A 23,757-nucleotide genomic window follows, 5' to 3' on the forward strand; every position below is an offset into this window, starting at 1 on the left:
CACGCACATTGGGCTCTGCACCGCACACGCACATTGGGCTCTGCACCGCACACGCACATTGGGCTCTGCACCGCACACGCACATTGGGCTCTGCACCGCACACGCACATTGGGCTCTGCACCGCACACGCACATTGGGCTCTGCACCGCACACGCACATTGGGCTCTGCACCGCACACGCACATTGGGCTCTGCACCGCACACGCACATTGGGCTCTGCACCGCACACGCACATTGGGCTCTGCACCGCACACGCACATCGGGCTCTGCACCGCACACGCACATCGGGCTCTGCACCGCACACGCACATCGGGCTCTGCACCGCACACGCACATCGGGCTCTGCACCGCACACGCACATCGGGCTGTGCACCGCACACGCACATCGGGCTGTGCACCGCACACGCACATCGGGCTCTGCACCGCACACGCACATCGGGCTCTGCACCGCACACATATGGCCCTGCACCGCACGCACACATATAGCTCTGTACCGACCCCCACCCCTCCCATCCCCATAGGGAACACATGTAGGGAGTACATACTCACCCGTCCTCTGTCCCCGCCGCTCCTGCATGTTTGCGCGCTGTCTGTGCTCTGGCCATATCAGCACAGTAGTGACGTCACCGCTGTGCTGAAGAGAGCACAGACAGCCGGACAGTGATGAGAAGCAGCGCTGCGCTGCTTCTCATCAGCACTTTCAAATGTACCGGCATCTGTGATGCCGGTACATTTGAATGTGCGATCCTGAGCAGGGGGCCCGGTGCTGGCGCTGACACCACGGCAGCCGCCGCCAGGCCCCTCCCCCAGGGCACGGACCCCACAGCAGTGCAGGGGGAGGTTGCGGGGAGAGTAAGAGGTGTGTGGGAATGTGTCGGAGGGTACAGGGAAGGGGGTGGAGCTCATCGCACTGTAGCCGACCCAGCAGGGTGGCAATATGCTGTTCCAGATTTGCATGTCAACATGGCCCTGCCCATGTTGACATGAAATGACCGGAAGCAGCAAAATCGCGGCAGGATTGGTCACATGACCGCTCTGAGCCGGGGGAGAGGGCTGACAGCAGGGCAGGTAAGTGCTCTATCTACTTACCTGCCCCAATAGGGTAATAAAACAAAAAGTCAAAAGAAGCCAAGTAACCCCTTTTAAGTATGAAAAACGAAAATCAAGCCAAAAATGTAAAAAGTCAGGTTATCTGTTAAATATAACAATACTGTATACAGCCTGATATTGACCAGCTTAAAGTGAATGTGTCACCAGATTTTACACTGCTACCTGCTTACATTGGACCTCAAGAAGCTGGGGTACTTTGAAAATTTGTCTCAGAATGGCCGTATTCTCCAGCAAGAAAATGCTCATTTTAGTATTGGGAAGGTAAATTTTAATCAATTTTTCTTTGTCGCTCCATTGGGAGACCCAGACAATTGGGTGTATAGCTTCTGCCTCCGGAGGCCACACAAAATATTACACTTTAAAAAGTGTAACCCCTCCCCTCTGCTATACACCCTCCCGTGCATCACGGGCCCATCAGTTTTATGCTTTGTGTTGAAGGAGGCTGACACTCACACAATGCTCCACATTTTAGTCAGCAGCAGCTGCTGATTATATCGGATGGAAGAAAAGAGGGCCCCTAACAGGGCCTCCGGCATGCTCCCTTCTCACCCCACTGAGTCGGCGGTGCTGTTAAGGTTGAGGTACCCATTGCGGGTACACAGGCTGGAGCCACATGCCGTTTTCCTTCCCCATCCCTTAGGGGCTCTGGGTGAAGTGGGATCCTAACCGGTCATCCAGGCACTGGGACCGGCCTCCATCCGCAGCCCCTGGTGGTATCTGCCGGACAGGAGATGGAGTATCGTCAGGGACATGGACCAGGATAAGGTGGTTCTGCGTCCGATTCCGGACTTTCTCCCTAAAATGGTATCCCCCTTTCATCTCAATCAGGATATCTCCTTACCTTCATTTTGCCCTCATCCAATTCACCAATGTGAAAAGGATTTGCATTTGTTAGATCTAGTGAGAGCTCTCCGGATCTACGTGTCTCGTACGGCGCCACTGCGCCGTTCTGATGCGCTTTTGCCCTTGTCGCTGGCCAGCGTAAGGGGTCGCAGGCTTCCAAGTCAACCTTGGCTCGGTGGACCAAGGAACAGATTTTTGAAGCCTACCGTCCTTTTGGGCTTCCGATTCCTTCAGGGTTGAAAGCCCATTCTACCAGAGCCGTGGGAGCGTCCTGGGCATTGCGGCACCAGGCTACGGCTCAGCAGGTGTGTCAGGCGGCTACCTGGTCGAGTCTGCACACTTTAACAAAACACTATCAGGTGCATACCCTGCTTCGGCAGATGCCAGCCTAGGTAGGCGAGTCCTTCAGGCGGCGATTGCCCACCTGTAAGAGGGGGCCGTTGTTTCGGCTCTTTTTTATCGAGGTATTCTTTACCCACCCAGGGACTGCTTTTGGACGTCCCAATTGTCTGGGTCTCCCAATGGAGCGACAAAGAAGAAGGGAATTTTGTTTACTTACCGTAAATTCCTTTTCTTCTAGCTCCTATTGGGAGACCCAGCACCCGCCCCTGTTCCCTTCGGGCTGTTTGTTCTTTTGTGTACACATGTTGTTCATGTTGAATTGTTCTTTTGGTTCATGGTTCAGTTCTCCGAACATCCTTCGGATTGAATTTACCTTAGACCAATTTATAAGTTTCCTCCTTCCTGCTTTGGCACCAAAACTGATGGGCCCGTGATGCACGGGAGGGTGTATAGCAGAGGGGAGGGGTTACACTTTTTAAAGTGTAATACTTTGTGTGGCCTCCGGAGGCAGAAGCTATACACCCAATTGTCTGGGTCTCCCAATAGGAGCTAGAAGAAAAGGAATTTACGGTAAGTAAACAAAATTTCTTCGGCGCTCCATTGGGAGACCCAGACGATTGGGTGTATAGCTACTGCCTCCGGAGGCCACACAAAGCATTACACTAAAAAGTGTAAGGCCCCTCCCCTTCTGGCTATACACCCCCAGTGGGATCACTGGCTCACCAGTTTTCTGCTTTGTGCGAAGGAGGTCAGACATCCACGCATAGCTCCACTGTTTTTAGTCAGCAGCAGCTGCTGACTATGTCGGTTGGAAGAAAAGTGGGCCCATATGGGGCCCCCAGCATGCTCCCTTCTCACCCCACTTGTGGTTTGTAAGGTTGAGGTACCCATTGCGGGTACGGAGGCTGGAGCCCACATGCTGCTTTCCTTCCCCATCCCCCTGAGGGCTCTGGTGAAGTGGGATCTTACAGGTCTCCAGGCACTGAGACCGGGCTCCATCCACAGACCCAGAGAACCTGCTGGATATGGAGCTGAGTATCGTCAGGGACAGGCCCTGCTACATTAAGGTACTCTGTGTCCCCGGGCAAGCGCGCACACACACACCAGCATTGCTGGGAGTGTTAGTGCGCCGGGGGTAACAGAGCGGTGCGCTCGTGCTATATTCACTGCAGCTTAGCTGAGTGGATTTATGTATTGGGAACTGCCGCGCCGGCCGCTGCTGGGTGTTTTTTACATTGTGGCGCGGCTGGGACTTGTGGTGCGCCGGGGACTTCCGCGCTGGCCGTGCACATGGACGGCCGCGCTTATTACTCGAGTCCCCGGCTTTGCGGCCTAGTTTTCGTTTCGTTCCCGCCTCCAGCCCTGCCAGTCAGGGGAGAGGCGGGACGCTGTACAGACAGTCAGCACAGAGGGCTGGAGTCTGCTTTGCATTCTCCAGCCCCCCTTCACTGGACACAGTGGGACGCCAGTTTCCCGCTCTTGTCTGGGGCACGCCCACGGCCCGCCCCTCGTCACACGAGCTGGAGAAGGACGCCGGCAGCCATTCCTGCACGCAGTCCGAGCTGGGGAACGGAGACATGCTCTGGGCAACCAACACAGGGCTCTGGCGACCACATACCCGCGTTATAGGCGGGCGGTAAGCAGCACCTGAAGTGCTGACCCCACTAAATACCGCAGTGTCCATTTGTATTTGATGCTTGTATACTATACTCTGCACTGTAGGTCGCTATCTTTGGCTATATGCCCTCCTAGATGGCGAGATAACAGCAGCAAAAAAGCAAGGGTGCTAAGGCACAGGTTTTCTAGGCTGCTTGTATTGCATGTGCTGCAGTGTCATTTGTACTTATGCTTGTATGTTATACATTGCACAGTACGGTCGCTACTCTGGGCTATATTCTCCTAGATGGCTGGACAGCAGCAGCAAAAAAGCAAGAGTGCCAAGGCACAGGCTTTCTATGCTGCTTGTATTGCATGTGCTGAAGTGTTTATGCTTGTATGCTATACATTGCATAGATGGATTGAATACAGCAGCAAAAAAGCAACAAGGCTTCCTATGCTGTTTTTCCTGCATGTGATACTGTTCCACCGGCAGGTTCCACTGACCCCCATTGTGTGCAAGCTCCCCTGTAGCACTTGGTCAGCCGGGGTCTCTACTAGAGGTGGCCAAAGGAACCATCCGTGAACCCTGTCCAGGGACAGGGACGGAGTTGCAGTTTCGGCTGATGGATTGTCATGGGATAGAGACTTTGCAGTCCAGACAGGCCATGGGCAATCTTGATTAATGCTCCCTGGCCACCCTCATTTGGAACGTAATCAGTGCTCCGGGGGGGTCCCAGGCATTCCAGGGTGAAGGCTCTGACACGGACGGCAGTCCCAGACAGCCTAAGCTAGCTCGCTGGGTGCAGCGCTCGGCTTCATCACTGGTCAAGGTCCCAGCAGGAGGACTCTCTGTATGATGAGGCAGACGTAGCTGATCAGGGCTTTGGTCCTGACACCGCTCTCAATCCGGATACACCGGATGGTGACGCCATAGTGAATGATCTTATAGCGTCCATCAATGGAATGTTGGATATTTCTCCCTCAGCTCCCCCATTAAAGGAGTCAGCTTCACAGCAGGAGAGATCCTTTTTCAGTACTCATGCGTATATTGCGTTTTTTTCTGGCGCTGACGTCAGAGAAGCAGTTCAGAAACACCACGCTTACCAGATAAGCGTTTTCTCCAAACGTTTTAAGGATACACGTTATCCCTTTCACCTGACGTGGTAAAGCGCTAGACCCAGGGTCCAAAGGTGGATCCCCCAATCTCCAGGCTTGCGGCTAGATCCATAGTTGCAGTGAAGATGGGACTTCACTTAAAGATGCCATTGACAGACAGATGGACCTCTGGTTGAAATCTGTCTGTGAAGCTATCAGCGTGTCGGTTGCTCCGGCATTCGCAGCCGTATGGGCACTCTAACCTATTTCAGCTGGGCTTGCGCAGCTGGTCCTGAGCACATGTACATCTGTGCCGCAGGTGGTGTCCTTAACCTCGCAATGTCTGCATGGGCGACTTACCCTAGTAATGCTGTCCTGGAGGGACAGTCGAGGTTGGTCCTTCCCAGGCTCGGGCAGGCCCCAATTGTCCTCGTCCAAAAGGGCTCAAAAGGCTCAGAGGGGCTCAGATTCCGGCCGGGCTCAATCACGCCCAAGGAAGGCAGCAGGAGGAACCGCTACCAAGGCGGTCTCCTCATGACTGTCAGCTCTCTCTCTCCGCATCCGCGGTTGGTGGCAGAATCTCTCGCTTGGGGACATTTACTGCCACAGGTCACAGACCGGTGGGTGACAGACATTTTGTCTCACGTGTACAGGATAGAGCTCGGTTCTCGTCCTCCGACGCGATTCTTCAGCACTTCCCCCCCTCCCCCCACAGAGCCGATGCTCTTCTGCAGGCAGAAGAAGTGGTAATCCCTGTTCCTCTTCAGGAACAAGACACGGTTTTTTCCTCCAACCTGATTGGGGTGCCAAACAAGGGGTGGCTCTTTCCGTTCCGTTCTGGACCTAACACTGCTCACCAAGCACGTGAAGGCCAGGCGGTTCCGGATGGAATCCCTCCGCTCCGTCATTGCCTCAATGTCGCAAGGAGATTTCCTAGCATCAATAGTCATCAGGATGCTTATCTCCACGTGCCGATTGCTCCAGAGCACCAGCGTTTGCTACGTTTTCGTTATTGAAGACGAGCATCTTCAGTTCGTAGCCCTGCCCTTCGGTCTGGCGACAGCCCTACGGGTTTTCACCAAGTTCAGGGCAGCAGTGGGAGCAGTCCTGCACTCTCAGGGTCACTCTGTGATCCTTACTGGGACGATCCACTTGTCAAGGCACCCTCTCAAGAGGCATGCCAACGCAGCCTGAACGTGGCGCTGGAGACTCTCCAGAGTTTCGGGTGAATCATCAACTTTTCAGGGTTACATCGGGCACCGACCCAATCGCCGACATATCTGGGCATGGAGTTTCACACTCTCTCAGCGATAGTGAAGCTTCCGCTGGACAAGCAGCGTTCACTACAGACGGGGGTGCAGTCTCTCCTTCAAGGCCAGTCACACCCCTTAAGACGTCTCATGCAGAGGCAGTCACTTTCGCGCAGTTTCATCTGCGTCCACTTCAATGGGACATGCTTTGACAATGGGTTGGGGAGTCGACGTCCCTAGACAGGAACGTTTCCCTTCTCAGACGGTCAAGGAGTCCATCCTTCAGATCAATGTGCTGGAAATCTGGGCAGTGTATCTTGCCCTGCAAGCCTTCCAGCAGCGGCTGGAAGGAAAACAGATCCGAATTCAGTCGGACAATCCCACAGCGGTGGCAGACATCGCCCACCAAGGCGGAACACGCATCGCCAAGCCTGCCAGGCAATCCGGCGGATTCTGATGTGGGTGGGGGACAGAGCATCCACCATATCCGCAGTTCACAGTGTTCTACCTCTGGCACTGTTGCCCAGAGTGCGACGCAAGCTTAGCTCCGCTTGCCGCCGCGCCATCCTCGTCGTCCCAGACTGGCCGAGGAGGTCGTGGTTCCCGGATCTGTGGCATCTCACGGACGGCTAACCGTGGGCACCCTCAGACCGGCCAGACTTACTGTCCCAAGGGCCGTTTTTTCCACTGAATTCTACGGCCCTGATCCTGACTGTGTGGCCATCGAGTCCGAGATCCTAGCGTCTTCAGGATTATCTCAAGTCGTCATTGCCACCATGAGACGGGCTAGGAAGCTGACGTCTGCCAAGATCTACCACAAGACGTGGAAGATATTCTTCTCTTAGCGCTCTGCTCAGGGAGTATCTCCCTGGACATTTGCATTGCCTACTTTTCCTTCCTTCCTGCAATCTGGTTTGGGAAAAGGTTTGTCGCTCGGCTCCCTTAACGGACGAGTCCCAGCGCTGTCTATATTCTTTCAGAATCGCATAGTACGACTTCCTCAGGTACGCACGTTCCTGCAGGGGGTTGGTCGCATTGTCCCTCCGTACAAGAGGCCGTTAGACCCATGGGATCTGCACAGGGTACTAATTGCTCTCCAGGAGCCGCTCTTGGGGCCTCTGAGGGATGTTTTTTCACTTTCTCGACTGTCACAGAAAGTGGCCTTTTGGGTAACGGTCACGTCTCTTCAGAGAGCGTCCGAGCTAGCAGCGCGGTCATCCAAAGTTCCTTTCCTGGTGTTTCACCAAGACAAGGTGGTGCTGCGCCTGATTCCGGGGTTTCTCCCTAAGGTGGTATCCCCCTTTCATCTCAGTCAGGATATCTCCTTACCTTCCTTTTGTCCTCATCCAGTTCATCGATATGAATTGGACTTGGCATTTGTTGAATCTGATGAGAGCGCTCAGAATCTACTTTTCCCGCACGGCGCCCCGGCGCCGCTCGGATGCACTCTTTATACTTGTCGCTGGTCAGCGCAAAGGGTCGCAGGCTTCCAAAGCCACCCTGGCTCGATGGATCAAGGAACCAATTCTTGAAGCCTACCGTTCTGCTGGGCTTCCGGTTCCATCAGGGCTGAAGGCCCATTCTACCAGAGCCGTGGGTGCGTCCTGGGCATTACGACACCAGGCTACGGCTCAACAGGTGTGCCAGGCAGTTACCTGGTCGAGTCTGCACACTTTCACCAAACATTATCAGGTGCATACCTATGCTTCGGCGGACGCCAGCCTAGGTAGAAGAGTCCTGCAGGCGGCAGTTGCCTCCCCGTAGGGGAGGGCTGTTTTTGCAGCTCTAACATGAGGTATTTCTTTACCCACCCAGGGACAGCTTTTGGACGTCCCAATCGTCTGGGTCTCCCAATGGAGCGCCGAAGAAGAAGGGAATTTTGTTACTTACCGTAAATTCCTTTTCTTCTAGCTCCTATTGGGAGACCCAGCACCCGCCCTGTTGTCCTTCGGGATTTTTGGGTTGGTTTTTCGGGTCCACATGTTGTTCATGTTGAATGGTTTTCAGTTCTCCGATGTTACTTCGGAGTGAATTTGTTTAAACCAGTTATTGGCTTTCCTCCTTCTTGCTTTTGCACTAAAACTGGTGAGCCAGTGATCCCACTGGGGGTGTATAGCCAGAAGGGGAGGGGCCTTACACTTTTTAGTGTAATGCTTTGTGTGGCCTCCGGAGGCAGTAGCTATACACCCAATCGTCTGGGTCTCCCAATAGGAGCTAGAAGAAAAGGAATTTACGGTAAGTAACAAAATTCCCTTCTCCCTTCTTACTGGGATTTAACAAGTAAACCAGCATTATGAGGTCTAAAAGAGTTATGTAAAAATGTATGCAAAGTTTTTTGTTGGTTTTTTTGAGAATTGTTGACCGATCCGCTTTACTCTTTTTGCTCCAGAGCCCGTTTTTGCCTTCCTGACCGTGCCATTTTTTCATTTCTGACTAGTGTCACTTTGACACGTTATAACTCTGGAACGCTTAACAGATCTCGGTGATTCTGAGATTGTTTGTTTTGTTTTTTGTTTTTGTTTTTTTGTTTTTGTTTTTTTTTTTTACATATTATAGTTAAGGATAGGGGTACATTTTAAGACTATCTCTTTTGCGTTTATTTGTAAATAAAAATTGGAAATTTGGTGGAAATTTTACAACTTTTTAATTTTTATAATCTTTTAAACCAGAGACTTATGTCACACAAAATAATTTATATTTCCCACATGTCTACTTTACACCAGACAATTTTTGAAACATTAATTTTTTTTTTGTTAGGAAGGTCTATCGGCAATTTTTCATTTTTTCCAACAAAATTTACAAAACCTTTTCTTTTTAGAGACCACGTCACATTTGAAGGTGACAGAAAATACCCCAAAGTGAGACCATTCTAAAAACTGCAAACCTCACACTTCTCAAAACCACATCCAAGAACATTATTAACCCTTTAGATGCTTCACAGGATCCAAAGCAATGTGGAAGGAAAAAAATAAAAATTTTACTTTTTCCCACAAAAAATGTTACTTTCGCCTCAAATCTTGCATTTTCACAAGGGTAACAGAAGAAACGGGCCATACAATTTGTTGTGCAATTTCTCCTGAGTACACGGATACCTCATAAATGGTGTAAAGCTACTGTTTGGGCGCACAGCAGGGCTTAAAAGGGAAGGAGCGCCATTTGAATTTTTGAAAGCAAAATGCCATGTCGAGTTTGAAGACCCCCCCCCCCCCCCCTTAGGTGCCTGAACAGTGCAACTCCCTCCACAAGTGACCTCATTTTGAAAACTAGACCCCTCAAAGAATATATCTAGATGGTTGGTGAACACTTGAACTCTTTTGAGCTTTTCAGAATTTTAGAACGTTGAACCATGAAAATTAAAAAAAAAAAAAATTAACATAAAATTAATACTTTGTTACTTCAACCAGGTAGCTTTTTTAACAGGGGTATCAGAAAAATGCACCATAAAATTTATTGTGCAATTTCTCTTGAGTACACGGATACCTCGTGGTGGAAATCAACTGTGTGGGTGCAAGGCAGGGCTTTGAAGGGAAGGAGCACCACTTGAATATTAGGGCATGTGCTCACGTGTGTGTGTGTGTGTGTGTGTGTGTGTATATTTCATGCAGTTACGCTGCTTATTGAATTGCAGTGTAAATGCATGCATCCTGCGTCCCCTGCACAATCTATGAAGACTGTGCATAATCCGTGCGCACAATGCTTTTTTGAACACAGCGATTTGGATAATGAAATTTTGATCCAAATCGGTATGTTCAAAAATGCATCATGTCACTTTTTTCGTGTGGTTTGGATGCAGGTCCCACTGTGGGAGAGGCAGCATCCTGAGCGCATGAAATCGGCATCTATTCTGCAGAAACACTGCATTCATTACGCAGTGTTTCTGCAGCGATTTGAATCGCACATGAGCTGTCAAATTGCTGCAGAATTTTCTGCAGTGGCACGACACAACATGCGCACATGCCCTAAGAGCGCACGATTGTCTGGAATAGATAGCAGATGCCATGTCACATTTGGAGAGCCATCCATGTAAGGTCTTGTTTTTACCGGGACGAGTTGACGTTTCTATTGGTACCATTTTTAAGCACATAACATTTTTGGAGCGTTTTTTATTCTCATTTTTGGTAGGTAAAATTAATATGAAACAGCAATTCAGGAATTGTTTTATTTATTTTTTTTTATTTTGCCGTTCACTGATAAAAGTAAGACCACATATTTCTTCTTCGAGGCAGTATGGTTACGGCGATTTCACATTTATATAATTTTTTTTGTGTTTTGCCGCTTTTCCACAATAAAACCATTTTTTAGGAAAAATTAATTTTTGGGGGCATAGCTGTATTCTCAGAGCTATAACTTTATTTTTCCACTGATGGAGCTGTGTGGCGGCTTGTTTTTGCGGGACAAGAGTCAGTTTTATAGAACCGGTCAGGCCGGACGTAGCGATACCAAATACGTGCACTTTGTTTTTATCTAAATGAATGCATTTTTGGGTATAATTTTCATTTTCTTGTGTTACATTTTGCAAGGGTTCTTTTTACTTATATTTTTTTTTATTTTTTTATGGATTTATTTTCTACCTGGTCCCTATATGGGACTTTAACTTTTCTTAGGCTCATTGCTGGTATAAGCTGCAGCAGCTGCACAGCAATGCATTATACTGTCAGTGTCAGGCTGCACATCGCCCATCATACTCTGCTGCAGGCTGGGTCTGACAGGCCACCGTTCATGGCAGACCTGGAGCTCATCATATGATGATGGCAGTATGCAGGGGGTTGCGATCCCCTCTTTACCGCCGATTTGTAAAAATATGTTGACCCTGCACAGAGCCCAGTAGAAGCTGACATATTTACAGTTGGCTGTCCTGATGCGGTCACATTAATAGTCTGGTTAAACTATTTATTCCGTAGCCACTTAATAGGGGATAACCTGCTGGTTGTTGCGTGCACCACTGCTAGGACTGTCTCTGATCAGCATAATAGTTTGGATTTTTTTTTTTTTTTGTCTCAGACAACTTTTGATCCCTGCTGCAAAATGGAACAGCAAATTAGATGTCCAACCACTCATTCATTTTCTATGGGGCTGCAGGACTAAAGGCCAGTGCAACACTCAGCAGTACCATAGGGAATGAATGAATGAAGCCTGGGTCACACATGTGCACTGCTGCTCCCTGCTAATGGGGGTAAATGTTCCCCTTGAACTATTGGTACAGGTCCCAGTAATCAGACTTCTTCACTGGGGAACCCCTTTAAGGTAAGTGTTAACCCATGGTTGTCTTTGTGGGGGTCTGTGTTTGCTGATTGGTGGAGAACTGTGTTTTAATAACTATAATACCCTGTTTTTCCAAAAATAAGCCCTTGTGGGGATTTTTAGCATTTTCAGAGCAAGGCTTAAATATAAGCCTTCCCTCAAAATAAGCCCTAGTCGTGGTTCAATAATGAAGTGTCCTTGGAGCTAAAAAAGTTAAAGATACTGCAGGACACTTCATTATAGACAGCGGACACCCCGTAATCATACTGCCCAGACACCGAGCAGAGGACCTGAAGTGATCGCACTACCGCACACGTACTCACCACATCCAGCGACACCGATTTCTTCTCAACAGCAGAATCCTGAGAGGCTGTGCGGTGGAGCGCAAGGACCTGCCACAATGCTAGCTTAGAGGACCTGTGGATACACGTGACTTCCTCCCATAATTCCCTGCAGCCGGAAGTGTTGCACCCTGGGGCAGCCGGGGGGGGCGTCACAGAAACATTCTGTAACGCTGGCTGTGATGAATGAGTGTTTGTGTGTGTCATCTGTGATCTGTGTGTGACTGTGCCAGTGATCTGCTGTGTGCGTGCATGGCAGCCAGAAGCAGGGGAGGACTGTGTGCAGCACCCACCGGAGATCACAGGGAGGACCTAGGAGCCATGCAGACGTCCGGGTCTGGTAAGTAAGAGTCTCCTGGGAATTGGGGGGTCTGCTTTTTTGGGGGGTAAACTTACCCCCAACCGTGTTACTCCAAGTATACAGTGCCTACAAGTAGTATTCAACCCCCTGCAGATTTAGCAGGTTTGATAAGATGCAAATAAGTTAGAGCCTGCAAACCTCAAACAAGAGCAGGATTTATTAACAGATGCATAAATCTTACAAACCAACAAGTTATGTTGCTCAGTTAAATTGTAATAAATTTTCAACATAAAAGTGTGGGTCAATTATTATTCAACCCCTAGGTTTAATATTTTGTGGAATAACCCTTGTTTGCAATTACAGCTAATAATCGTCTTTTATAAGACCTGATCAGGCCGGCACAGGTCCCTGGAGTTATCTTGGCCTACTCCTCCATGCAGATCTTCTCCAAGTTATCTAGGTTCTTTGGGTGTCTCATGTGGACTTTAATCTTGAGCTCCTTCCACAAGTTTTCAATTGGGTTAAGGTCAGGAGACTGACTAGGCCACTGCAACACCTTGATTTTTTCCCTCTTGAACCAGGCCTTGGTTTTCTTGGCTGTGTGCTATGGGTCGTTGTCTTGTTGGAAGATGAAATGACGACCCATCTTAAGATCCTTGATGGAGGAGCAGAGGTTCTTGGCCAAAATCTCCAGGTAGGCCATGCTATCCATCTTCCCATGGATGCGGACCAGATGGCCAGGCCCCTTGGCTGAGAAACAGCCCCACAGCATGATGCTGCCACCACCATGCTTGACTGTAGGGATGGTATTCTTGGGGTCGTATGCAGTGCCATCCAGTCTCCAAACGTCACGTGTGTGGTTGGCACCAAAGATCTCGATCTTGGTCTCATCAGACCAGAGAACCTTGAACCAGTCTGTCTCAGAGTCCTCCAAGTGATCATGAGCAAACTGTAGACGAGCCTTGACATGACGCTTTGAAAGTAAAGGTACCTTACAGGCTCGTCTGGAACGGAGACCATTGCGGTGGAGTACGTTATTTATGGTATTGACTGAATGAAACCAATGTCCCCACTGCCATGAGATCTTCCCGGAGCTCCTTCCTTGTTGTCCTTGGGTTAGCCTTGACTCTTCGGACAAGCCTGGCCTCGGCACGGGTGGAAACTTTCAAAGGCTGTCCAGGCTGTGGAAGGCTAACAGTAGTTCCATAAGCCTTCCACTTCCGGATGATGCTCCCAACAGTGGAGACAGGTAGGCCCAACTCCTTGGAAAGGGTTTTGTACCCCTTGCCAGCCTTGTGACCCTCCATGATCTTGTCTCTGATGGCCTTGGAATGCTCCTTTGTCTTTCCCATGTTGACCAAGTATGAGTGATGTTCACAAGTTTGGGGAGGGTCTTAATTAGTCAGAAAAGGCTGGAAAAAGAGATAATTAATCCAAACATGTGAAGCTCATTGTTCTTTGTGCCTGAAATACTTCTTAATACTTTAGGGGAACCAAACAGAATTCTGGTGGTTTGAGGGGTTGAATAATAAATGACCCTCTGAATAAACTTTTCACAATTTAAAAAAAAAACAAAAAAAAAAAAAAAAACAGAAATAACATTCTTTTTTGCTGCAGTGCATTTCACACTTCCAGGCTGATCTACAGTCCAAATGTCACAATGCCAAGTTAATTCCGAATGTGTAAACCTGCTAAATCTGCAGGGGGTTGAATACTACTTGTAGGCACTGTAAGACCTCCTCCAAAAATAAGCCCTAGTGCTTTTTGGGGGGGCAAAAAAAGTATAAGACCGTGTCTTATTTTTGGAAAAACACGGTAGCATTATTTCTGGCCGTGCCCGTCGCTCTCATAAGCTATCAGCATTTTTTTTTTCTGGAATCTTGCTTGGATTAAGTAACTTGAATATAAGTAGATTTTTCCTATTTTTTCTTGTTTAAGGGTGGCATTGGCACTGTATAGAAAAGTTACTTCTCTGAAGGCCCCGGGGCCTGAAATGTGTCATTCCCTCAATTGAATTCACATTCATACGTGTTCATTAAGTAACGTCAATGGGCTGGAGACACCAATGTGGGAACATTAACTATAGAGCAGCTGAGCGCTCCTGACAGATTTGGGTGGTTATAATAAGAGAGTGTGGCCTCTCGCGCTTTGTTTAATGTGCTAGGCATAGCGTGGAGCTGTTCTCCTCATGTAATTTGTAATGAAGTGAAGTACTTGATGGTAAATTGCTGGTGCATGTAATAAGTCTTGTTAACAATGATGGATGTATCCTTGCAGGATGCTGAGAGTAATCCACTGTGCAGACGCCTGCAGCTGAAGGACATTATTCCAACCGAGATGCAGAGGTTGACCAAATATCCTCTACTGCTGGACAACATCGCCAAGTATTCAGGTCAGCGGGGGCTGACATTTAAAGGCATTGTGCATGGTGTGGAAGTGACCTGATGGGATGAGGCTGGTCTCCTTCATATAAACTGATGTAAAGCCCTCCTGTATGTATGTGGATGAAGGGGAGTAATACGTTGTTGCTGGTGTGAATTCCAGCTACAAAGTGTTCCTGGTAGACCAGTATTGGGGGCCTGGATAAGGCAGGACATAAACTTCCGCACATCTGTTCCATCCTCTCCATTTGGGAGACGCACAGGGTTATACCTGGCTCGGTATGGAGAATACAGGGGGCAGTACACAGTGGCTGCCTTTTATAGGTCTATATGAATGTATGTGTTCCTCATAATCCTCCCACTTTTTTGAGCACAAGGGGGTCTCAAATCCTATTTCACACCACATCAATGAAACACTCATATTTTCTGGTAATAAATACTTTTGCTTTACAATTATCCAATATATGATGTATTCCTCATGGGTTAGTATATTGGTCACATATTGTTCTCTTGTGTGACTGTAAAATTTTTGTTTTTGTTCATTTTCATTTTTGATATAAGGCCGGAGCCACACGGGGGACTACTGCGATCCTCACATGACACTTGGCTCGCGCTGGCAGCACAGCAGGAGCCGAGTGTCATGCTAGTGTCACTGCGACTGAGGTCTGATCATGCGATCGGACCTCAGCTGCGAGGGGGCGGGCTGGCGCTGAGGAGGGGGCGGGCTGGCGCTGAGGAGGGGGCGGGCTGGCGCTGAGGAGGGGGCGGGCTGGCGCTGAGGAGGGGGCGGGCTGGCGCTGAGGAGGGGGCGGGCTGGCGCTGAGGAGGGGCAGGCCGGGATTTTTCTCTCGCCCCATAGACTTGAAGGAGTGCAAGAGAAACCAGGAACGCATTACAATCGTAGCATGCTGCAATTGTTTTCTCGGTCCGATTAGGGCTGAGAAAATAATCGCTCATGAATGCTGGCACACAGGCTAATATTGGTCCGAGTGGAATGCGATGGTTTATTGCTTTCCACTCGCTCCGATTTTCATGCCGTGTGGCTTAGGCCTTACTGTCTATATTTAAAAACTTTTTTTTTTTTATCAGAAATACTGCAATTTTTAACACTTTGCCCAAAACCTAATTTAAGATTCGCACTTCCTTTTCTGTCCAGTAAATGTTTTCAGCAACCTCCTTATCACAGACTGAAAGCTCAGGTCTATATACAATAGATAACCCAGTCTACTGCTGTTAATGTTCATTGTGTTTTCTTGAAAGAACAGGAAGCAGGAGTCTAAAATTAGGCCTAACACAAGTGTGAAAATGTCAAATTTTTTATATTACAAAAGTGAGTACACCTCCCCTCACATTTTTGTAAATATTTTGCTATATTTTTTTTATGGGACAGCACTGACTATCTATAAGCGAATATGTCTGGCTCACAATGAAAACGTAGGTGCCCAGAAAAAATCGTAGACAATCAATATAGTAATAATTCTGGCACACAAAAAAGATCAAGACTTGTAGAACAACTCTTTGGATGCTAATATCGTTTATTCATGCAGTAAGTTGATGATAATTCATCCGACGTTTCGACCGTACAATAATGGTCTTTATCAAGGATCAATTTATCTGTAAGGTGCTGGCATTGGGTATAGGCCCCTGGATAATGTGCATTATCCAGGGGCCTATACCCAATGCCAGCACCTTACAGATAAATTGATCCTTGATAAAGACCATTATTGTACGGTCGAAACGTCGGATGAATTATCATCAACTTACTGCATGAATAAACGATATTAGCATCCAAAGAGTTGTTCTACAAGTCTTGATCTTTTTTGTGTGCCAGAATTATTACTATATTGAGCACTGACTATCTGACCCTGTGATACAATGTAGAGTAGTCAGTGTGCAGCTTGTATAACAGGGTAAATTTGATGTCATCTAAATAACTCAACACACAGCCATTAATGTCTCTAAACCGCTGACAACAAAAGTGAGTACACCCCTTAATGAAAATGGCCAAATTGTGCCCAAAGTGTCAATGTTGTTTGTGGCCACCATTATTTTCCAGCACTACCTTAACTCTTTTTGGGTACGGAGATAACTATAACTGCACAGGAGCCACTGGATCCTCATCCATCCTCCGTGACAACATCACAGAGCTGGATGTGGATGTTGGAGATCTTGGGCTCCTCCACCTGCGTTTTGAGGAGGCCCCAAAAATTCTCAATAGGATTTAGGTCTGGAGACACTTGGCCAGTCCAGCACCTTTGCCCTTAGTCTTTTTAGCAAGGCAGTGGTTATATTTTTGGTGTGTTTGGGGTCCTTATGTTGGAATACTGCCCTGTGGCCCAATTTCCAAAGGGAGGGGGATCAGGCTCTGCTTCAGTATGTCATAGCAATTGTTTGCATTTATGGATCCCTCAATGAACCGTAGCTCTCCACAGCCGGCAGCACTCATGCAGCTCCAAACCATGAGGATCCCACCACCATGCCTGACTGTAGATAAGACACACTTCTTTGTCCTCCTCAACTAGTTACCGCCACACACATTTCACACCATGTGAACCAAATAAGTTTATCTTGGTCTCATCATTCCACTAGACATGGTTCCATTAATCCATGTCCTTAGTCTGATTTGTCTTCAGTAAGCTGTTTGCGTTCATTCTCCTGCATCATCTTTAGAAGAGGCTTCCTTCTAGGATGACAGCCAGGCCGAACAATTTGCTGGAGTGTGCAGTGTATGGTCTGAGCAAGAACAGGCTGACCCCCCACCACTTTAACCTCTGCAGCAATGCTGACAGCACTCATATGTCTATTCTGAAAATACATCCTCTGGATAAGACGCTGAGCACATGCACTTATCTTCTTTGATCAACCATGGCGAGGCTGTTGTGAGTGGAACCTGTCTTCTTAAACCGCTGTATAGTCTTGGCCACCGTGATACAGCTCAGTGTCAGGATGTTGGCAATCTTCTTATAGCCTAGGTCATCTTCTATGTAGAGCAACTCGATCCTCAGAACTGTTTGCCATAAGGTGTCATATTGATCTTCCAGTGATCAGTATGAGTGTGTGTGAGCAATAACACCAAATTTATCACCTTGTAATAGTGTCATGTGACCAATGCTATTTCTTATTTAGGGGTGTACTCCCTTTTGTTGCCAGCGGTTTAGACATTAAAGGCTAGAGTCCCTCATTGACTTCCATTAAACTCGGGTGCTTGAGTTGGGCCAATCTGAGCATCCACCTGCTCTTAACGAGTACTGAGCTCCGTGCATAGTAGTGCTCACTCATCACTAGTGCCCATCAATCACCTGAAGCGGGGCAGGGGCCATGCCGGACTACTCTAGCTTCTCCCTATAGTCTCCGGTCGGCTCTTCAAAATGTTTTATATTTCAGAGGAAATAGAACGGTCTTCAGTCGTCCAGGCTCCGATTCATGCTTTATCTGGGTGTAAAGGCCCAGTCACACACAACGACTTACCAGCGATCCTGAAAACGATGCGACCTGATAGGGATCGCAGGTAAGTCGCTGGGAGGTCGCAGGTGAGATGTTACACAGTCAGATCTTACCAGCGATGCAGGAACAATACAGGTGGCAGTAGCGACCTGTATAACGATCGCAGCAGTCACTGTGACCCTGTCACACAGTGTCAAACACAGCGATGTGTCCTGCACAGCAGAAGAAGAAAATGGCCTGGACCATTCTGCAATGACTAGAGATCTCTCAGCAGGGGCCTGATCACTGGTAGGTGTCACACATAACAAGATCGCTAACGGGATCGCTACTGCGTCACGGGAACCGTGACTCAGCTGCGATCTCGCTAGCGATCTCGTTATGTGTGACTGTACCTTAAGTGCCCTTTAAACAATAGGTAATTCTCTGATCACACATTCCCTTTAATACAAGCCTCGTTAGCCATTTGGGAGTCATTACCAAAGTATCAGCGTTTGATCCTTCCTGGAAACTTTTTAATGATGTCCTCTTCTTTCAAACCTTTCCCAAACCACTGCGATGTTGCCACCTTATCGGGTAGAAAGGAGAGTTCTGCGTCAGGTATGGTTTGATGAATCGTGGCTGCAGGTGGTTTATTTAGGTTTCCGTTTTTTTCACTAGACCAACCAGAAGAGAAGCTGAAGGTAAAGAACGCTGCGGACCATTGTCGGCGGATACTGAATCATGTCAACCAGGCTGTCAGGGAAGCGGAGAACAAGCAGGTGAGCAGGGGACGTGTAACGCCTAAGAGCGGACAATAAAGGGAGCACAATCCTTTTTGTGATGCCGCGCAATAATTTTATTAGCTTGGATTCCATATAAACATATAATGTAAGACCACTGCTGTGCTGGATCCTTTGCTCAGCGGCCCCCACTGACTCCTGCTGTGATGTCCTTCAGTGTGCTGGGAAGATACAACGCTGCGGATGGATTCTCCCTTCAAAAAACAAAAAAAAAAAAAATAACACAATTGTTTGCAACAGTGCCTCCACAGATATGACCATAGGCTTAAGGAACCGGTCTGAGCAGAACATACGGGCGGCTTGATTTCAGAGGCGTTTATTCTGTAAACACATTGCATTTCTTCAAACGTCTACACAGTTTTTATTGGATTTTCTAGGTTATTGATTGTATTGTTACTGATGCGCGATTCCACCATGCGGTTTACATGGCTCTGTATGAGCTGGCAGCGCAGGGTGGTACTGATAGGTGACCGTGTGAGATGATCAGAGAAGTGTTTAGTGATTTCACTGTCCGTGCCAGGTTTAAAGGGGTTACCAGGCTTGGGGCAATAGTGTGCACTCACTTTGTGTTACCATAGACTGCTGAATCATGACACAGTGCATGGTGCACACACAACAGGATTCCCAAGTAGGAGGCAGTCGTGTACCTACGCCCAGGCTTCTCTCCATAAGAGAATTGATCGCAAGTATGCAAATCCTGTGCGTGCATGCTAACACACAGTGACGGCAGACTTTCCTCCCAAGCCTGGACAACCCCTCTTAACACTGTTAACTTGACTATAAAGCCTCACGCTTTTTGTGAAAAGATAGTGGGTGCCATTCTGTTAGTTGATGACCAACTTTAAAGGGAATCTGTCACCAGGTTTTTGCTGCCCTATCTGAGAGCAGCATAATGTTGAGATAGAGACCCTGATTCCAGTGGTGTCACTTAGGGTCGCTTCACATCAGCGGTATTTTGCCAGAAAGCAGGATCCGGCACCAATGCGTTTTAGTTCTATTCATTTACAATAGGAGCACGGCAACATGCAACATGTGACCGCATCTTGCCACGAGTCCATAGGAAAAGAATGGAACTGAAACGCATTTGTGCCAGATCTGCAAAATACCGCTGATGTGAAGCGAGCCTTACTGAGTTGTTTGCTGTCATTTTCATAAAATCCATGCTTTCTGTTCTGCAGATCTAGCAGTTATACAGAGCTCATGAATATGCTGGACTTCCTGGCAGCAAGCCAAGTAGTCCTAACGATATTCTCCTGCTGATTAACCAGTGGTTTATAACAGAATTACACTCCACAGCTCAGTAAGTGACACAGCGCTGGAATCAGGGTCTCCATCTCCACATTATGCTGATCTCCGATTTAGGTGGAAAAAAACATGGTGACACATTCCCTTTAAGAGGAAAAAAAAGCCATAACACAAACTAAGTAAATATAAAGGGATCTTAAAAGAAGAAAAGAAAAAGAACTTCTGATGGTCATCAGTTGTGTCCCTTAAATTCTCTTCAAAGTATTTGTATCTGATTCCAGAGACTTGAAGACTACCAACGAAGACTTGACCTGTCGTACCTGAAGCCTGGGGAGTATCCAATGATTGATGAGTTAAGGGTAAGCCTTTCTCAGTCACTTGCCTTGTTACATTATACTAAATCTAGGATCGTATCTTCCTTCTGACCTCTGAATTACAAGTTTATAATATGCAGTGCCCTGTTTATGCCACCAGTACACTGACTATACCATTACAACGGCTCGTGCCTATTCTATTCACAATGATTGGTGACCCTTCTGTCTCTGGACTGCGGAGATCACAAGGGGCGCCAAAGACTAATTAGCATGGCTGCCGTGCACAGGATGCCAGTATATGGAGTAGTGAGCACATGAGTAGTATATACAAACTGACCTTCCTCTATTAGCCTTGGCTATTAAAGGATGGGTAATCTGCTCTGTAAACACACACTCTCTCACTCACACTCTCTCTCTCTCTCTCTCTTAGATCGTGCTCTCATAAATCGCGCTCTCTTAGGTTGCGCTCTGGGATATATATATATATATATATTTTCTAATCTCTATCTCTATATTACAGATTTCGATAGCTAGATAGACTTCAATAGATATAGAGAGAGAGAGAATCTATATCTATCTCAGACACAGTCATCTGCCCTAGTGATCCCAGGGTTTGGATATTGGAACCTTTCTTTCTGCTCTGACCCATAAGCACTCAAACAAATATGTGCTCTGGTGTCACTCTTGGGGATTAGTGCACTGTATAGTGTTGTGAACTTTATATAGATCTTGCAATATTTAGCTGAGACAACCATTCTCAAGCTTAAATGGTCACTGTCATATCAACACACCTTGTATAAATTAACAGTGGATGTTAATATAAGAAATGTTGTAAAATATCTTCTTTCTCCACTTATGAGTCATTTCTCTCCTTCCCCACTGCCTCCTGTCCTTCCTATCCACTGTAAAAACAAAAAAAAAAAAAAACAGTTCAATTTCATCTTGGTCAAAGCAAGCAGGAAAGTCAGCACAGTGAGGTGTCTGGTTATACTTACTATTAAACTGAGGAGACAGGAGGAGGAAAGGGGTACATTGGTAGGGGAGAACACAATTCAAAGAATATCTTTGTAGGAAGTGATATTGCGTCTCCAAAAAATAGATATTCTCAGTTACTCAGCTGTTTTATGCTGCTGCTTCTGTCTGTGTGGGAAATACGAGCAGGAATCAATCTGTTTGCATAAAGTGCTCTACAGCTCTGGCAGAAATTAAGAGACTACAGACAGGCAGAGGGCGAAAGCGACACTCCACTGACTGGGATGACCGTCATCTTATTTGAATGTCACTCAGCAACCGCAGGATAACTAAGTGACCTACAAAAGTAATGGCAAATGACAGCTGGGGTAAAGTGCACGGCAAGAACAGTTCGTAACAGGCTCCTAGAAGCAGGGCTCAAGTCATGTAAAGCTAGAAAAAAGCCTTTCATCAATGAAAAGCAAAGGAGAACCAGTCTGAAGTTTGCCAAAGACTATAAGGATTGGACCATAGAGGACTGGAGTAAGGTAATCTTCTCTGATGAGTCTAATTTTCAGCTTTGCCCAACACATGGTAGTCTAATGGTTAGACGGAGACCTGGAGATGTGTACAAGCCAAAGTGTCTTTGACCCACTGTGAAATTTGGTGGAGATAGGTGATGATCTGGGGATGCTTCAGCAAGGCTGGAATTGAGCAGATTAAACTTTGTGAAGGATGTATAAATCAAGCCACATACAAAGTTATCCTGGAAAATCAGTTGCTCTCCTTTGGCTCAGGCAATGTTCCCCAACTCTGAGGGCTTGGAAATTTGGAGATTTTGTCAGTAGTTTATAGAATAAAAAACAATTTTACATTTTACTCAAAAATATAAATAGAAAAATCAGAAAAACTGAAAATTTTGCAGTGGTCTCTTAATTTTTGCCAGAGGCGTATATGGGAGATATCATAGCAGCTAGTGTATGTATAATGTATGTATGTGTGTGTATATAATTCTATATCTCACAATTTTCACACTGGCCACTGAGGCTATTTTACACACGTCCTGTACTTATTCTTTTTATCCGCCTCATCTTTTCAATGGTAGAATTTCAACGACTGGTAACCCTACACACAGCTGATAACACAGGATCCACCAATCACAATAGGCAGTGTTTTATAATGACCCTGCTCCGCTCCCTTCACAATGATCTTTGCAGCTGCTCATTAGATGTTTCCTTACAAATGATAGTCTGAATCAATTTGTTGCTGCTACGGTAATGTACATGTGAATTTCTTGCAACAATGAGAAGTAAAAGATGAGCCCTGGTGGCCAGTGTGAAAACTACAGGACTTTTTTTTTTTTTTTTTCTTAATTTCATACTGTGACATGGAAAGAACATGGGCAAAAATTATTACATATACATATATTTATTTTTTTTAGGCACTTTTCATAGCCTAATTTAAACATAAGGTCATTTTCTGATGAAACATTCCCTTTAAGTCTAATATAAGATTAAATGTAACCCCCACTCTGTGATCCCATCTATACCAAATACTTCTGGGAATAGGATTGGGAATGTAATATCCTAATTATCCCCTGTCCCGGATTATTCCGACTTTCACAAATCTAGCAATGGAAACAAGATTAATTGCATTTTCGAAGATAAATATGCAGCCATCTGCTTCAATGATTGAGACCTCTTAATATTCACTGCGGGCAACCCCATTTAAAGCAGTATGTTTGTGGTGCGTTGTTTTTGGATGTCAAATGGAAAAAATTTCTAGAAGATTTATGAGGCAGTGAAGTTCTGTATCTACTAATTTTATTTTTAAAAGTCACACTGTTACCAAAACAATCTGCAAGTCCTGCATAGGGTAACATTCACACTGCTCAGAAATATATAGGAACTCTAAGGCTATGTGCCCACAGGACAATGTACCTGCAGACTTTGCCGCAGGTACGGCCGCAGGTTTCCCACAGTTGCTCCCCGGAATCCGCAGCTATCCATTGCATGGTATCCATCCCTGTAGGCGTGATACCATGGAGTCACATGAGCAACGTCCCCGTCGCTCATTCTATCCTGCGCGCATTGCGGCAGGCTTCTTTTTCGAGTGTTCACTCGCTGGCTTCAGACGCGCACTGTGCGTCTGAAACTGACAAGGAGAACCGGGAAGAGAAGGCTGCCGCAATGCACGCAGGATAGAATGAGCGACTGGGACGTTGCTCATGTGACTCCATGGTATCACACCCACAAGGGCGTGATACCACGGAAAGTATGCAGACGTCCAGAGAACAAGGCGCCGCCCATGGGACCAAATACCCTGCTGGGTAATATAATAATAAGGAAATATGAAGGTAATAAAACCTTTATTACTTTCATATACAATTTTACAGCACAGGGATGGGTAGGGAGGTGTAATTAGGGCACATATGCATGTGCTGATAGGTCAGAACGCAAATTCTAGGTGACAGGTTTCCTTTAAGGACGACTTGTCACCAGGTTAGGCTGCTTTCACATCAGC

The 23,757-nt window shown here is 47.0% G+C and overlaps 1 protein-coding gene across 3 annotated transcripts in view; it reads left to right on the forward strand.

The window, feature by feature from the left end:
• ARHGEF12 (Rho guanine nucleotide exchange factor 12) overlaps nucleotides 1-23,757 on the forward strand; it is a 258,987-nt gene that overhangs the window by 176,106 nt on the left and 59,124 nt on the right. For all 3 annotated transcript variants that reach the window (XM_075328415.1, XM_075328414.1, XM_075328413.1), the window contains 3 exons: nucleotides 14,398-14,512; nucleotides 18,603-18,703; nucleotides 20,251-20,328. In XM_075328415.1, coding sequence (XP_075184530.1) covers nucleotides 14,398-14,512; nucleotides 18,603-18,703; nucleotides 20,251-20,328 — 294 coding nt within the window. The remainder of the gene's footprint in view (nucleotides 1-14,397; nucleotides 14,513-18,602; nucleotides 18,704-20,250; nucleotides 20,329-23,757) is intronic.

The sequence above is a fragment of the Anomaloglossus baeobatrachus genome, chromosome 11 (assembly GCF_048569485.1).
Source record: "Anomaloglossus baeobatrachus isolate aAnoBae1 chromosome 11, aAnoBae1.hap1, whole genome shotgun sequence".
Lineage (NCBI taxonomy): Eukaryota > Metazoa > Chordata > Amphibia > Anura > Aromobatidae > Anomaloglossus > Anomaloglossus baeobatrachus.